We start from the raw sequence: 18,005 nt of genomic DNA on the forward strand, positions 1-18,005 counted from the left end.
ACAGGTCATAATTATTCCTTACATTTATATAGCGCTTTTCTGGGCACTCAAAGCACTTTACACATGTTGGGGGGGAAATCTCCTCATCCATCACCAGTGTGCAGCATCCTGCACACAGCCATATAGGGCCAAACCGCACACCAGCTGATTGGTGGAGAGGAGACAGAGTGATGAAGCTAACTATGATATGGGGATGGTTAGGAGGCCATGTCAGAGACCAGGATGCTTGGAATTTTTGTCAGTACCTCAGTTTACGTTAAAGTTCCCATCAATATACTGAGGTGTTAGGACCCACACAGACCGCAGGTTGAGCGCCCCTTACTGGTCTCACTAACACCACTTCCGGCAGCAACCTAGTTTTCCCATATGGTCACGCATCCCGGTACTGACTGGGACAGCCCTGCTTAGCTTAGCAGTGAGCGACCATATGAGACTTGCAGAGAGCTAGCTGCAAGCTGCCGGTTATGGATAGGGTTAGGGTGTATTATTATGATTACTACTATAATAAAATACAACATATGGTTGATGTAGTTTGTCACATTTAAAATATTTGAATTTATTACTTGCATTATTTAATGACTTAAACCAAAATTTAAAGAGATCATTTACTCAAAAAATTTAATTTTACTCACTATTTTCCAACCCTAAAGTATTCCAAACCTTTATGAACACAAAAATTTGGAAATCAGTAACCATTGCCATCCATAGAATGTAAAACAAATACTATAGAAGTCAATGGTTACTGGTCTCCAAAATTCTTCATAGTACCTTATTCTGTGTTCAACAGAAGAAAGAAACTCAAACAGGTTTGTGACAAGTGAAGGGTGACTAACTGATGGCAGTTTTGGGTGAGCTATCTACTAACTTTCAGATTTATGGAGTGTCATACAGCACACAAATACTGCTTAAAGAAATACTCAAAAATAAAAGTATACTGTTAATTTATTCGCCTTCAGGCCATCCAAAATATAGCTGACTTGTTTTTTCTTTCTTTTTTCACATTTCATAACCAAAGATTTATATCTGAAATGTCATTGGTGTTTCACAAAATGCTAACCAAGTTAAAAAAATAAACAAAATTATAAAATAAATGCAATAAGCCTATTCATAGCTCCTGATGACACACTGAGGTATGTTTAAAGTAAAATGTTTAGTCTGTGTAAGAAACTTAGCATTATTACCTTTAATCCACAGCCGCGCCAAACAGACCTGAGCACGTTTAACCCCTTTAAATCCCTTTAAGTTACATGTCTGTGCACTAATTGACTTTCAAAAGCAAACCTCCAGGGTCACCTGAGTGCTTTTTGCAAGTACGGTGTTCAGATTGTCGCATACTGTTTGCAGCCTACTACAAAGTAGGGAAGTATGCGGTTTTGAATGCAGCCTTTCACTTGAGGGGGAAAAGTCTGCCAAGTAAAAATGCCAGTCCTTCTCCCACACACATTTGCATTTATAATTTACTGTAATATAATTTTTAAGACTTTTATAAGGTTTTTACTGTAAATATATCCACTGTGTTTGCCGTTTGGATGTTGGTGTGCATCTATAGTGTTTTCAGTACACTTCCTTCATGTTCAGAGGCAGACAGACGAGGCTCTGATGTTTCAATAGAGGAAGTGTACTTTGCTCAGCAGGGAGGGGCTTGTGCTTTCCTTAGAAAGTGTGGACTTATTAATTCCGACAGCTCGAAGGCCACGTTCATTTTAACTTTATAGCAATTACAAATACAATGTGAGTACAACAACGAAAAACGGCCCTGAATAACATCGAACAAAACTGAAAGCTGGGGAAAAAAGGCGGTTCACATCAAAGCGGAACTAGAAAAGGCGCTCGCTCGGTAAGTTTGCCTCAACTTCATTGTACACTACGAAAACATGCCTTCAACATCGTTGTTTTGTTCGTTTTGGATATACAGCGAGCGATTTTACGAGTGTTGTGTTGTTATCACACCTTTGTGCTTACATGAAAGTTGAAATAATGTGATTATAAGCCTTGGTCACGCCATTAAAAACGACGTCGTCATACGGAATTACCAGTACGAGCAACATGTTGTTTCCCTTCAGATGCTGCTGGCATCCATTCATTTTAAAACTGCATGTTTACAATATTTAAAATGCCTGTGTTTGAAATATATTCAAACATATACATATATAAATATGTGCATTAACTAAAAAAACACATATTTGAAACTTTTGCTTTTTAATGTGTAGGCCTGTTCTGTAATTAATAAACATACTCAATATCATGGGCTCATATAGAAGTTGTTGGAATCCCCCTGCCCATGCTAATAAATGCCATCAGTGCTACCCAGCAGGAAATTACTCAGCATTTCCTCTAATATTCTAAATATAAAGCCTTTGTGTACAACCTGTTGGGCAGCTGGGAATATTATTTATTGTTTGGTAAATGTGCTGCACAGCAGATTGGAATTAATCCTTGAGTTTGGAATATGAATAATGTAGGAAATGCACGCAGGAATGTAAGAATAACAATGTTGATCCAAAGACATGAAGTTATTTCAATGTCAGAAGCAGGGAAAAAATTTCAAGCACTTTTTGTGTTTCATCAAAAATGGTACCCAGTGAGAATCTTGAAATTGGTCATCACAAGTTTGGAAATATAAACTATTTTTGAAAGTGTTTTCTGCTCACATAAGCTGTGTATTTGATCACAAGTGTAATAAAACACAACATTACAATTAGTAGATCATCAATCAACATATTAAAATGATTTCTGAATGACTGCAGCGATGGCTACTGAAAAGTCATTCAGCATTTAATTACAGCAGTTAATAACATTTGAAAAAAATATTTCCATATAAAAACCAATATTTTCCAAATTTTAACTTTTTGTTTTGTTTTATTTGTTTTTTCTTTTCTTTTAAATGTATAAATCATACAAGCGGCTTTGACACAATCTACATTGTAAAAGCGCTATACAAATAAGCCTGAATTTAACTGAATATATCAGGGTGTTCGTAGAGTCTTTAAAAGTATTAAAAGCAGATAATGTAGAAAAGTTTAAGGCCCTTAAAAAGTATTAAAAAGTCTTAAAGGCTATTTTGCAAGGTATTTCTTTTTTTTTTTTTCATTTTTGATTGTGCAATTTATGGTTGTATGCTAAAGTTTGCCTGAATTAAATCTGCCAAATATCAGGATGCTGTGTAGTTTATGAAAGAAACAGTATCCATGCTGATTTGTTTACTGCAGTGATCAAGGCAAACCATTACTTCTGCTTGTCTATAGGCGCCAACCTGCTGAATTAGCTAGATTTAAAAGATTTTTATGCCGTATATGAATAATGTTTTAGTTTTGGATTAGTTTCTTACACTAATATTTGGTAAATATGCTGTAAGTTAAAATCTTGCCAGTGTTTCCAGCTGAAAAGTGGTTATAAGGTCTTAAAATGTGTGGAAAGAGTCTTAAAAGGTGTTGAATTTTACTCTCTGATTCATGTATATACTCTGTAAATGAAGCTTTGGTGAGCAACAGAAACTTCTTTGAATTTTTTTTTCTAATAATTAATTTATTTTTATCTTTCACAAACACACAGGTGCACACATAACTTTTCATTATCTGTGCAGTCTTGTTCAAAATGTTCTCCTCATAAAACCCAATCATCTGAACCAAATCATCACTCAAAAGATCTGCTAACCCTGCGAGGAGACAAAGTTTGACCTAGTTTCTTCTCCCTTTTTCTCATGCAGCATCCGTCCTTCCTCGGAGCACAATCAGTGACACTGAAAAAGCCTCCACACAATATTGTCCTTGTTTATCTCTCCTTTAATTTCTCATTTCAGGCACCCCTGCTATCAAAAGGCTCATTTTCGACACGTTACACAACAGTCTAGTCCACCATCAACCATGTCCATGGCACTAAAACAAGTCTTCAACAAGGACAGGACATTCCGGCCCAAGCGCAAGTTCGAGCCTGGGACGCAGCGCTTCGAGCTGCACAAGAAAGCGCAGGCGTCCCTAAACGCAGGTCTGGACCTGAAGCAGGCGGTTCAGCTGCCGCACGGTGAAGACCTCAATGATTGGGTGGCTGTTCACGTGGTGGACTTCTTTAACCGCATCAACCTCATCTACGGCACTATCAGCGACTCCTGCACAGACCAGACCTGCCCCGTTATGTCTGGTGGGCCGAAGTACGAGTACCGCTGGCAGGACGAGCAGAAGTACAAGAAGCCCACCGCACTCCCGGCTCCTAAATACATGAGTCTGCTAATGGAATGGATTGAGGTTCAGATCAACAATGAACACATCTTCCCCACTAATGTCGGTAAGGAATAAACCAGACAAATATATAACACTTTTTTTATGGAAGCCCAAATCTGCCTTTTAAGATGCAAGTCTGCTGGGCCAGACAGAATATGCTGACATTTTTTTTTTGCTATTTCTGCACAGAAGTTTGTAAAAAATCAGCAGATTTTTGCAGGATGATTTTGAGAGTATAGTAACTAAAAACTTTCAGTTTTAAGTTTAAAATGCTAATCCAATTAAATTACTTTGATAAACAAAAAGTTTCTCCTTTACTAAAACACTGTTTCTCAACCACATTTCTGGAGGACCAACAGCTATGCACATTTTCCATGGCTGTGTCTGAAATCGCGTACTTCCAAACTATATACTACGCTAACTACCCAGATGACTTACTACTTCCAGCGAGATTCTAAAGTGCGCATCTGATGCACGCTATGCTATCCCATGATGCCCCGCGAGAGAATTCATGAAAGGGAGTGAAGCGATGCAACTGATGTAGGGATGTAGTACATCTGAGTTAAATTCATACTTCGCACATTCATGCTGTATAGAACATACTTTTCTAACGGTCGAGTAGTACATTTAAATTCAAATCCAGTGCCTACTGAGTAGTAGACGATTTCGGATTCAGCGCATGCTTATTATCATCAGCTTATTAGCAGAAACTGAAAGACCTGTTATTGGTGTAAAAAACAAAGACATTAAAAAATGCAGTGTTGGTGGCCCTCCAGGAAAGGGGTTGAGAAACACTGTACTAAAAGAACATATTACTTTAAAAACTCTATTGTAAATAAATCATAAACATTTGCATATTGTTCAATAATGTTACTGAAATTGATATAAAAACTGAAAATAATATATAAATGTACACACATTCACATAAGTTAATAAATAGATTTGATGGGATGAAATGTCTATGGATTTCTGCACACGCAGATTCCATGTAGGCATAAACTACACCAGGGGTCACCAATCTTGGTCCTGGAGGGCCGGTGTCTCTGCAGGGTTTAGCTCCATCTTGCCTCAACAAACCTGCTTGGATGTTTCAAGTATACCTAGTAAGACCTTGATTAGCTTGTTCAGGTGTGTTTGATTAGGGTTGGAGCTAAAATCTGCAGGGCACCGGCCCTTCAGGAACAAGTTTGGTGACCACTGAACTACACAATGCAGATTATGAATACTGAATGTTGTACTTATTTTGCAAAAGGTTTAGCTATTAGTTACCTGTCATTCTGCTAATGAGGCAAGAATTTGCATGCATTTTAACATATTTACAGTTCATTATATCCTGTGTTGTGTCCTGTTCAATGAGCTTGCCATTCATAATTTAATAATCTTAGAATAATTTAGAATTTGACTTTTTAAAGTCGTAATTTCAGCTTTTTGTCTAAAATGGAGCAATAGGCTTCCATACTTTTAGACAGAGGTGCACTTGGACAAAATTTCTCAACTGACCCTGTTAAGTTGGTGGTTTTGCATTTTATACAATTAGTTTTTAAATGGTAATAATTTCAAAATTTTGAGAGAAATTCAAAATTATGTTTCAGAGTCACTGATCTCAGTCATAAACAGAAAATATTAAGGGCTCGCAAAATCTGGTAACCCAAAGTCACAGGGCTATTGTTTTTTTTTTTTCCAGTTAGGCTACCTAAATCTATCTACTGCTGGGCACATTGTAGATAGATTTTGGTTGCCTGACTGAAAAGTCCTTTAGGCTACTAGGTTTTGCAAGCTAGGTTTTGTTATTAACTGTACATTTGAATTATTTGCAGCCCAAAAACTAATTTTTTAACATTTAATCTTTATACTTTGCTACTGTCTTTCTAATCTTCTTTGTATTACAACATTTTCAGCAAGTCTGAAAGCTTTTTTAAGCTTTAAAATGTAATAAAGTGTAGTATAATCAATTATTATTAGGTTAAACACCTAGCAGAATGTGTTTTTTACATGAACATATGTTGTTTATGCTTGATGACGAAACCTATTTACCCAAATTTTGGCTTTTTTTTTCACAAAAGTTATTTGAAACTTCAGGGTAGACCATTAACTTGGATATATTGCTTTCTGTGCATATAAATTCACTTTAAAAAATGTATTGATACAGAGACACCAAAATATGACGTCTCACTTTTGACCCACATATAGTTTGCATTGATTTTAATTTATTTGTACATAAGTTAAGTTGCACTTAATAAAGATTAGAATGATTGACTTGGCAAAATGCTAAAATGAAATATCAGTTGTAGTAAACTACAAGTTTAACACACACAAACTGTTTTAAAGTGTTTACATACCCTTGTCTATTGTTAACATTTATTCCTGCTCACACTTCTTAATACCACTTCATTTGATGCAATGTAGTGCAGTGTCATTCAAACTTTGTGGCTTTGTTTGTTTGCCTCAGAGGCACGCTGTGTATTTTAGTCTAAACCTAAGCCTTCATAGGCCATCAGAGTGAGCTAAGCAGAAGACATTTGACGACACTTCCTGTGTAGTATGCATGTCTCAATATGGACATCACGTAGGTCATCACATAAAAAGCACTTGTTGACAGTTTCCCAGAGCATTTAAATGGATATTTCACCCAATAATGAAAACAAACTCAATTTATTAATTACAAAGTGGTTCCAAACTTGAGTTTCCTTGTTCTGTTGAACAATTTAGAAAAATATGATTAACCAGTAGCTATTGATATCCATAGGAGAGAGAAAAAATATCTGTGTTCAACATTTCAACTTTTTTGCTCAATAGGAAAAAAAGATGTTGATGTACAAAATCAATATAGCCAAAAAGGTTTCACAATTACATGACAAAAACGATCATGTATGCTTCCGCAAAAACATACAAATATTCATTTTTCATATGCCAGGCCAGTATTTGGTGTTGTCACCTTGTTAGTTAACAGTAACTGTAGGGAACTGATGATGTGCCATCTGTGGCTTGGCACTGATGTGTTTTTTTGGATGTTGTCTCCACTGTTGGTTGTAAAAGTTCTCACTTTGCTAATGAAGCGTTAGCAAACACTTGAGCAGCAACACTACCGCCGTTGTTTTGTGTTTGTTTGTGCTTGCCTTTAATGTAAATGTCCTTAAACACATGCTATGTACGCGCATGACATCTTCATTTTTGAAGACCCTTGCTTTTGTGTGTTAACATAGAAATGATAAAATATGTTTTAAAAAGCATCCACTTTGAAACCTGTTTTCAGATTTAAGCTTTTTTTTCAGTCACAAAAATGCTGTTGTTGGGTAAATAAAAAAAAAATTATACAAATTTGCCCGTTTTTGCCTAAAACTTTGTGTAAATGGCCAATCAAACAGATTTCAAGAGTTCACACTTAGCTGATAATCAATAAAGCGTATTTGGCATGCTGTCCCGGGAGAGAGCCCTGAGCTCGTAATATCCTCGAGCCTGGGGCTCCCTCTCGTTAGAAGGGTGAGAGGGGAATTCGAGGTCAGGTAGGTCTCGAGAACTCCCCTGCTTGTCACCGTGAGAAGTGTAAACTAAGGTTGTATTTGGTCGGATAATTTGTTTTAGTCGATTGGCTATGGTTTATGTATTTGGACGGTGGGAGGAAACCGGGGAACCCGGGAAAACCCACGGGAACATGGGGAGAACATGTAAAATCCACACAGAAACACCAACCGGCCTGATGGGTTGGACCGGCGGTGTTCTTGCTGTGAGGCAACAGTGCTAGCCACTGGGCCACCGTGTCGCCCGATCAGAAAAAGTGGGAGGATGTAGGGGTGGAAAGGGGGGAGCTTCAAGACGAAGATAACTGGAGTGAAAAACTCAGATTATTTATAATGCTTCCGTAATCATCTAATTGGGCTGATTACGGAACTAACAAGGAGCCAGCCGTGTTAATCATAAGCACGTGATCCTCTCAAAATTAGTTTATGAATAAACCGCACTTCGAGGAGGAAAAAAAATCTGATTTAATTGTCACAAATGACTAAACCACAAGTCTAGATGCAAACTTCAGCAAACATCAGGATGGTCGTCTGCTGTGCTTGACTTCCCTGGCTTTGTCTCATTATCTTCAACTTCCCATCAGACATCAGTAGTGCCTTTCAAATTGGGTCACACAATTTACACTGGCTTATAAATAGATCTGGTCTGCATAGGATTCTTAGAATGCAGAGACACAGTCGGAGAATCTGCCGTCTATAAGGACATGCTCGTCTGCATAGATGGACTCTATTAATAAACGGCACTCTGGAAATCTGATTCTGCGATTTATAATGTGTTGTAGCACGTGTTTTAGCACGTGTCGCAGTAGCTAGGACGTGCAGATGAGAAAAGAAGATATTAAGAGCCCTTCCTCTCAAGATTTGTTTCCTCTGATGGTGTCAGCAAGCTCAACATGACTTCTCAGTTCTGCCTTTAATCCACAAATAGCCTCTTTGATGCTGTTTCATATGCTAGAAACTGATAAGGGTGCAAACTAAGCCACAATAAGAGATTAACTCTCATGAGCATATTTTTTTTATTAAGATTGATGTACAGCATTTTAAAGTGTCACTTTATCAGTTTGATACATCAGTGTTGAATAAAAACAATACTTCATTAATCTTACTGACTTGAATGTACTTTTGTATTCCCATAATGTACATTTTAGTTACAATTAGTAACACTAATTTAAGTGATTTTTGCATTTAAACACAATAGCCATTCATTCATTCTCTTTGTGTGTGTTTTGTTTTAGGTACGCCCTTCCCTAAGACCTTCATGCAGGTAGCAAAGAAGATCTTGTCTCGTTTGTTCCGTGTTTTTGTCCATGTCTACATCCACCACTTTGACCGTGTGAGCCACATGGGAGCGGAGGCCCATGTCAACACCTGTTACAAACATTTCTATTACTTTGTTACTGAATTCAACCTCATAGACCACAAAGAGCTGGAACCTCTGGTAAGCATATGATGCATCAGAAATTGCTTATTAAAATATTGTGTATATGTTTATAGGAAAGCCTAACTTCTACAGGATAATACAAATTATCTGTAGTAAAAGTAGTATTAGCTGTAGTTTAAAAAAAACTTAAGGAAACATATATATATATATATATATATATATATATTAATGTGTTCTATAATATATCAGCAAATCAAAATGTGACATTTTATTATATTAATTTTTTTGTAAACAAAACATTTTATCTGAAGTAAAATACTATGTTGCGTTGTATGAGCTGTAAGTACTATAAGAAAAAAATGCTCTATGAAAAGAAACAATATTTTTTATCTTTATCTGCCACAACATGGTACATGATTAAATTCAGTTAGCTGTATAAAAAAGAAAAGAAATTATTAAATTAGAACAGATTATATGTAATACTATTATCTACATTAAAATGCCACTAGTTAACATTGTCTAAGATTCTAACAGGCAGACATACACTCACTGGCCACTTTATAAGGTATTGTCCAACTGCTTCTTAATGCAAGTTTCTAATCAACCAATCACATGGCAGCAACTTGATGCATTTAAGCATGTATACATAGTTAAGATGATCTGCTGCAGTTGAAACCGAGCATCAGAATTGGGAAAAAAGGTGATTTAAATGACTTTCAACGTGTCATGGTTGTTGGTGCCAGACAGGCTGGTTTGAGTATTTCAAAAACTGCTCATCTACTGGGATTTTCACGCACAACCATCTCTAGGGTTTACAGAAAAGCAGTTCTGTGGGTGCAAATGCCTTGTTGATGCCAGAGGTCAGAGGAGAATGGCCAGACTGGTTCAAGCTGATAAAAAGGCAACAGTAACTCAAATGACCACTTAAAGCCGAGGTATGCAGAAGAGCATCTCTGAACACACAACACATCAAACCTTGAAACAGATGAGCTACAGCAGCAGAAGACCACACCAGGTGCCACTCCTGTCAGCTAAGATCAGGAAACTGAGGCTACAATTTGCACAGGCTCACCAAAATTGGACAATAGAAGATTGGAAAATGTTATCTGGTCTGATAAGTCTCGATTTCTGATGCGATGTTCAGATGGTAGGGTCAGAATTTGGCGTCAATAACATAGAAGCATAGATCCATCCTGCCTTGTAACAACTGTTTAAGCTGGTGGTGGTGTAATGGTGTGAGAGATAATTTCTTGAAACAATTTGGGCCCATTAGTATCAATTGAGCATCGTGTCAATGCCACAGCCTACCTGAGTATTGTTGCTGACCATGTCCATCTCTTTATGACCACAGTGTACACATGTTCTGATGGCTACTTCCAGCAGAATAACGCATGTCACCATGTCAACAAGTGCGGATCATCTCAAACTGGTTTCTTGAACTTGACAATGAGTTCACTCTACTCAAATGGCCTCCACAATCATCAGAACTCAATCCAATAGAGCACCTTTGGGATGTTGGGGAACGGGAGATTCGCATCGTGTATCCGACAATCTGCAGCAACTATTTGACGCCATCATGTCAATTTAGACCAAAATCTCTGAAGAATATTTCCAGTACCTTGTTGAATCCAGGCCACGGAGGATTAAAGCAGATCTGAAGGCAAAAGGGGTCCCACATGATATTGTACCTAATAAAGTGGCCAGTGATTACTTGCAGCACTCGTGCATTTGTCTTTATATACAGTAGTCAATATTTAAGGTGGATCAAAAAAAGTTTTTTAGAATTATCCCAACACTAGAATAAGTGTTATTCAGTAGCTTTACTACAACTTTAAAATTTTTTGATCCGCTTCAGATGTTGTCTACTGTATGTGTGTGGCTTTATAAACGGGTCAGAGTAAGTTCCCATAACCTGTTGCGAGGAAACAAAGAGCTACAGAAACAAGGGCTAATTCTTCGACTCGTGATTAGCAGCTAACGAGCCCATTTTATAACGTCTTTGCTAATTAGTAGGGCCGCGCTAGGACAGAATGAGTCAGCAGGTTTGATATTCCAGCCTCTATCATTTTCTCACCGGCGGTTAATGAGCGTCTGAGCCTCTAAGGCAGAAAAGCCTTCGGTCTATAGACACAGTTGAACTGATGCCGTGGGATCAGGTGACACCGCAGGTCCTGTTACTGACATCAGGAGCACACCGGCTGTTTGCATAAAGCCTCGCCAACGTTTTTTACATCTGTAGAGGGCATGTATAAAGAGATGATGAGCTTAAAATAAACACAACTTATTTAAATATACAGTAATGGTCACAAATATTAAAAATACATCTGCTTCATCCTGTTTTCAATTCAAAAGAAGCACAACCTGGCCAGAATTATTAAAAGTCTTATTTTTCTATTCGTATTTCTATTTCGTCAGCAGTTTTTTCACACTGTGTGCCGATAATTTTGACCATGACTGTAAAAATTAATAAGAAGTTGCATTTAGAGACGCTTTTGTTTCAGATTCGAGTCAAACCAGTGTCTATTTTTCCCCAACAGAAAGAGATGACATCACGGATGTGCCACTGAAACCCCGAGCAGACCCTTTACATTCCAGACAGATCTGAACCATGCAACTGTACAATTTAAAAGCGGATTAAACATCAACCAAACTCCTAAAGACTTTATTTTTATATGCTTTTAAAGTACTGTAATATTCTGTTTCGAGAGAGAGGCCTGTACATCTCTCTGTATTCTCATGTGTAGGCTTATGGAGAGTATTTTTTTTTTAGAAACCAGTGTTATCTGACTTTTTTTTTTTTTTGTCTTTCCTAAATTTGTTCTGAATCATTCCTGATAATCTTTAGCATACAGAGTATATTTGACTATTTATGTATGTGGTTGAGATATTAAACCCACTTCATCTTGTCTATGTCATTGGTTCTGTTAATTTGTCATGTTTTTGTCATTAATTCTGACTAAAACATGGCGAAATGGTATGATTTTAATGTCTAACTACTGTAAGCGTTTAAAATATAATTCAGTACAACATGCTTGCTGTTTTATTTACTCTGGCTAAGTTGTGGATGTTTTACACTTGCATGTCTTAAAAGGATAGTTCTCCCGAAAAAATGAAATTTGATGTTAATTTACAGACCCCCAAGCTGTAAAAATGTTGATGATGTTTATTTTTTAAAGTATTAAAGAAGACTGAAACTGTAGCAACTGGTGATTCATAACACGCGAGCCAACAGCTTTTAATCAGAGTAAAAAATAAAACAAAAACATACAGAGACTAACAAAACAAACAAATTCATTCTCATCATTTCTGAAAAGGTCTCGACCTCAATCCCTGGAGGGCCACAGCTCTGCATAGTTTACATCCAACTCACCTGGTTAATAGTCTGTAGTAGTCAAGAACACCTTGATTAGTTGGATCAGCTGTGTTTGACTGAAACTGTGCATAGCTGCGGCCCTCTGGGAATCGAGTTTGTCATATGAAGCAAATAGTTGAACCCGAACATCTCAGTGTATCCAGCTTAATCTTACGATGAAACATATTTTTTTGTCATTTTAGTAGCTAATTCGTACAAATTCAGTCGTAAGAAAATGTACGATTTTAAAAAGGAGGTGTGGCACCCTAGCCTACCCCTAAACCCAACCGTTATTAGGGGATTAGCAAATCGTACTAAATTTTACGAATGCGATCGTAAGAATTCATATGAATTAGCCACTAAATCAAAACTTTACGAATTGCCGTGAGATTGTGTAGGTGTATCATGAGCCAAAGGTAATAGTTTTTGTTTTTTCTGTGTTTGTTTAAGCTCTCGCCATAGCCACCAACTTGTATTTTATGTGAATCACCAAGGATTAAAGTTTCAGATAAAATTTGTTTTTTAAAGTCCAAAATTTTCCTTTGAGCATCATTTCTTCATAGCAAACTAATGGTAAGATGAGTGTGGTTAAGGATATTAATACACAGTTGCTATGAAAGCCCTTAAGTTGACCTTAACAGAAGGACCGCCACTTCAAAGGAGGAAGCAAAGTTTAACTACTGTAAGCGTTTAAAACATATTTCAGTACAATATGCTTGCTGTTTTATTTCCTCTTGCTAATTTTTGGATGTTTTACACTTAAGGGTCTTAAAGGGATAGTTCTCCCAAAAATTGAAGGTTTATGTTAATTTACAGACCCCCAAGCCATGCAAGGTGTAGATGATGTTTATTTTTTAGTGAAGTATTAAAGAAGACTGCAACTGCAGTCAACAACTTTCTTTCAGAGTAAACAAGGAAACAAAAACATACAGAGACAAAACAAATGAACAGTCGTCATTCCTGAAAATGGATTAGGGTCTTATGAGACACATACTGTTTGATTGTTGTACATGAGCGGTAATAAATGACCCCGAATTACTGTCTGACTTCGTAACATCTCAGTGTTTGCAGGCTGATCTCACGATGAAACGTGACTATTTTATGTTTTGTCAGTTTAGTGGCTAATTCGTGCGATTTTTATTATTTATTTATTTTATTTTTAGGGAGGCGTGGAATCAACCCCACCCCTAAACCCAACTGTCATTGGGGGATTAGCAAATCATACTAAATTGTCCGAATAAGATAGTAAGAGTTCATATGAATTAGCCACTAATTCAAAAAGTTACAAATTGCCGTGGGGTGGCCGGTTGTTTTGCCTGGATTTTTTAACTCCCGTTTTAGCCACTATCTTGTATTTTATAAATCACCAAGGATTAAAGTTTTAGCTAAAACTTGTTTTTTTAAGTCCAAAATTTTCCTTTGAGCATCATTTCCTCATTGCAATCTAATGGAAAGATGGGTGTGGCTAAGGGTATTGATATACATTTGCTATGTAAGCTCTCAAGTTGACGCCACTAGTAAGGAGGAAGAAAATTATAGAAAATTAACTAAACAAACTTTTTTCTCTGTGATTTAACTTGAACAGATGAATTATTCATTTTAAGAATAATATTGGAAGCTAGCATAAATAAAGATTGTAAATTTTGATTTCACCTGACCTATGTTGTTCTACTTTTTGAGAGTGAGTTTTATAGCCAATTATATTTTGGGGTGAACTAACCCTTTAAATGGAAGATTATCTATTTCTGGTTTTGTATCAGTCTCATTTTCTAAGCTTTCTCATACTCTTCACAATTAAATCCATAAAACAGATTTCTGACAGAAATTATGGTCTGCAGATTTACAAAAACAAATCACATTTGTACCACTTGTTCAAAGCCTGAGTTTCTTCTGCTGAACAAAAATATTGTTCCTTGGCACCCAATGACTTCCTTTTATTTCCTTTACTATCGAAGTCGATGGGTGGTAGCTACCAACATTCTTTAAAATATCTTCTTTTGTGTTCAACAGAAGAAAAAAACCTAAAGGGGAAAATCACGTGAGGGAAAGTCAAGGATGAGGTCATTTTCATTTTGTGGTGAACTATCCCTTTAAATCCACAAGATGGCGATAAAGACACGTCACAAAAAAGCCTGGATGATGAAATGTTGCATTACCTCGACTTCAGTTCACCAATGTCAGAAAATATTTTAAAACTAGGTCCATAATTTGGTTATGCAAGGGGCTTTCGTTTTAAACAAGGCCCTTTTATAATTGTCCTTTGCTTAGCGTTTTAACTACGGCTAATGCAACGAGGTTTACATGGATCTTTGCTCTACTAGCCTTTATGCTGATTAAGTGCTGAGTTGCACGCTTAGAGGAAATGGTTATTTCCCATCGGTTTGTTTTGGTGGTGAAATCGTTAACTGTTAATCGAGCTCCACCCTTGACTTCTGCATCACCTCTGGATGTCGCAATCCTCAGTCTGCCCGTTCCAGATTTTTCCGGCAGTTTCTGCATTATAATGAGGGGGCGGGGTTTAGTATCGTGCAACACTGACGTCGAACTCTGCAACAACAACAACGTCAAGCCAGTTTGTATGTGCATGTTAAAGCAAATATATTGTGATAAATAATAATAATAAAACTTTGTTAAGAAGCAAAATTAGTTTATTTATTTAATTATTATACAGTTGCAATCAGAAATTTTAAACCCCCTTTGAATTTTTCTCTTTTTTTAAATATTTCCCAAATGATGGGTTAGGGTTAGAAAGACCAACAGAGCAGAGCAAGGAAATTTTCACATAATATTTTTTCTTCTGGAGAAAGTCTTATTTGTTTTATTTCGGCTAGAATAAAATTTTTTACTATAAAAAAAAAAAAAAACATTTTAAGCCTCTTCCAAGTATATTTGTTTTCGATAGACTACAGAATAAATCGTCGTTAAACAATAACTTGCCTAATTACCCTAACCTGCCTAGTTACCCTAATTAACCTAGTTAAGCCTTTAAAGTGTCAAGTGTCCTAGAAAACATCTAGTAAAATATTATTTTCTGTCATCACAAAGATAAAATAAATCAGTTATTAGAGATAACTTCAGTTACTAAAACTATAATGTTCAGAAATGTGTTGAAAAAATCTTCTCTCCTCTTAAACAGAAACTAGGGAAAAAAATAAACGGGTGCTAATAATTCAGTGGGTTTAATAATTCTATATGGGAAGTAGTGCCATGTATACAAACAAAAGTAGTCCAATGATAAACCCAACATTTGTTTAAAATCGATCTTAAGCATTATATTGAAATCCTAAAAGACATTAGAAATAAAAAAGCTATAAGGATGTATGCCATTTTGGAATAATTTTCTAATGTGAATTTTAATTATCCAATTATATATATTTAAATATTTTATTGTTTAGTTTTTTTTTCTGTTGGTTTGTTTCTTTAATGTTAAAGTGTTAAGTTCACTGAAAAAAAAAATTTCAAAGAAGATTCCTTGGAGTTACTCAGTTTTTTTAAGGTAAGTAGATGTAAACAATGTATTTGGGCTGAATTTAAACTAACAAATGAAGTTGAACATTACAAAATTTAATTTGTTTGTTTAAATTCAAAGCATATAAATTGTTTGCAACAATTCTGTAGTTTTTTTATTACACTGTATTAATTTGTATTTTATAATGTTTTATCGTATCTATTGTTCTTTTTATGCAAAAAAGTGCGTGTTAAAGCCCATTTCCAATGCCAAATATTAAGGTTCAAGCCAAATCATATTAGCATAGAAAAATAGATACATTACCAAGAACTTTTAAAATGTACATTAAACACTTTCATAAACAAAGCTACAACGCAAATTATAGTTAGCTTAACTGCTAAAAATTGTACAGAAAATCAGAGAACATCACTACTACCGAGAGTTCTATGACAAAAAAGTTTACTAAAGCTTTTATTACTGTAGATATTTTACAATAATTTAATAAATAATACATTTTAAATAATTAGCTGTATAACTTTACATGCAGCATTGAACAAGTTGAAATTTTACTGGAAACAATGAGGTACTTAAAGTAAAAGATACTATGAATTATAAAAACTGTTTCAGTATCTTTTGAGACCAAGAGATTTAATAGGCTACTTTTTAAAAATAAACTGGTGAAACATTTGCAACAACTCACACCAGGCTTAACCCAAACTAATAAATAAGTAAAACTGTAAGACAAAACCCTGTTGAATACTTGCAAAGGTTTTATTTTACCATCTTATAAAAATACTCTTCTCTAAAGTTGTAACTTTTTATTCATATTTGAAGTGAGAACATTTTATGTATCGCTTTACAACAATTGCTGTGTGCATATTTGCATGTTTTCAGGACAAAGCACTAACAAAATGATGGCAAATTGGTAATAGCTACTACAATGAATACTGCACACACTATGTGCACTTGCTGCTACTGCACTCCTGCGTTTCGTTACCTTGTTCTTGCACATGTGTAATGACAATAAAGTTTAATCTTGTTTGGTCTAATCTAATGTAAATCAAATATCTTAATTATCTATATAAAACAGTGTGTCAACAATTGATTTACATAATAGACTATAGGATAACTGCTGCATAAACTCTCCATACTGTAAATATATTTATTTTGATAGAGAGGTTATGTCGTGTGTTGCATCAGATTGAACACAACACTTCTGCTGCCTGTTACATTCCTGCAGCTCAGAGGCACAGAGTCGCTCACAACACTCGCTTTCTTTCGCTTTCAGCAACAAAACATAAACAACTGTCTGGACATGTCGTTATCTAGACGTGCGAGAACCGCAATAACGATACTGCTGTGGTGTGTTTATTGTTCACTCGGAATGTACCAGAAAAACGGGCGTAAAGGGAAACGGCACGTCAGTGGGCGGGGCTTTGACCTCATGCTCCTCGAGCGCTGATACGTGCAGGACGAGATGAAAGCCAGCGTTGGACTTTCAAGCTGATTTAATGCGGGGAAGTGTTGCGTAAGATTGTGCTGTATGTCTTGGGATTCTAACATGCAATTTAATACTATTGACTAGACTACTGTAACCAAGAGGCACCCTATAAACTACACTGTAAAAATGCTGGGTTTGTGCTGGGACATCATGATAAAATAAGTCGTTAGTGTTTACAAATTTAGGTGGATTGAACATAAAACAACTAAGTTGTCTCACCTTAAAACTCAAGAATTGTGTAGAATAAGTAGTTTGAACAAACAGAAAATTTAATTTTTTAGGGTAAAATAAACATTTGAGTAAATGCATGCAGTTTAAAAACAGTGTTGTGGATATTTTAATGAAAAAAAAGTGAAAATGTTTTTAGATCTTCTTAGAGCTGCTATAAATCTAAGCATTTGGGATATGTTGTGTCTAAAAAGAGTAGAGGAGTTTTTTTTCCTTTTTGCCCATCCTTTTGCGTCACCGTTTTGTTCTGTTATAAACTCCCACTCTCGAAAGCATGCAAATATTTTGTTCCCATTTGTTCCACTAGCATTTTTAGTTTGGCAGTTTATTGTTTGGCTCGATAGCGCCTGGAGAATTTCC

At 36.0% G+C, this 18,005-nt stretch overlaps 1 protein-coding gene across 2 annotated transcripts; it reads left to right on the forward strand.

Annotated features, from left to right (window-relative positions):
- Nucleotides 1-1,606: 1,606 nt before the first annotated feature.
- mob3a (MOB kinase activator 3A) lies at nucleotides 1,607-12,147 on the forward strand. Of its 2 annotated transcripts, XR_012383568.1 has the most exons (5): nucleotides 1,633-1,837; nucleotides 3,800-4,281; nucleotides 8,971-9,215; nucleotides 9,935-10,263; nucleotides 10,468-10,819. XR_012383568.1 is itself a non-coding variant. In NM_199716.1 (4 exon segments), coding segments are annotated over 3 exon segments (651 nt in total). In that variant the 5' UTR covers nucleotides 1,607-1,837; nucleotides 3,800-3,863; the 3' UTR covers nucleotides 11,684-12,147.
- The last annotated feature ends 5,858 nt before the right edge of the window (nucleotides 12,148-18,005 follow it).

This window comes from Danio rerio, chromosome 8 (genome assembly GCF_049306965.1).
Source record: "Danio rerio strain Tuebingen ecotype United States chromosome 8, GRCz12tu, whole genome shotgun sequence".
In the NCBI taxonomy this organism is placed as follows: domain Eukaryota; kingdom Metazoa; phylum Chordata; class Actinopteri; order Cypriniformes; family Danionidae; genus Danio; species Danio rerio.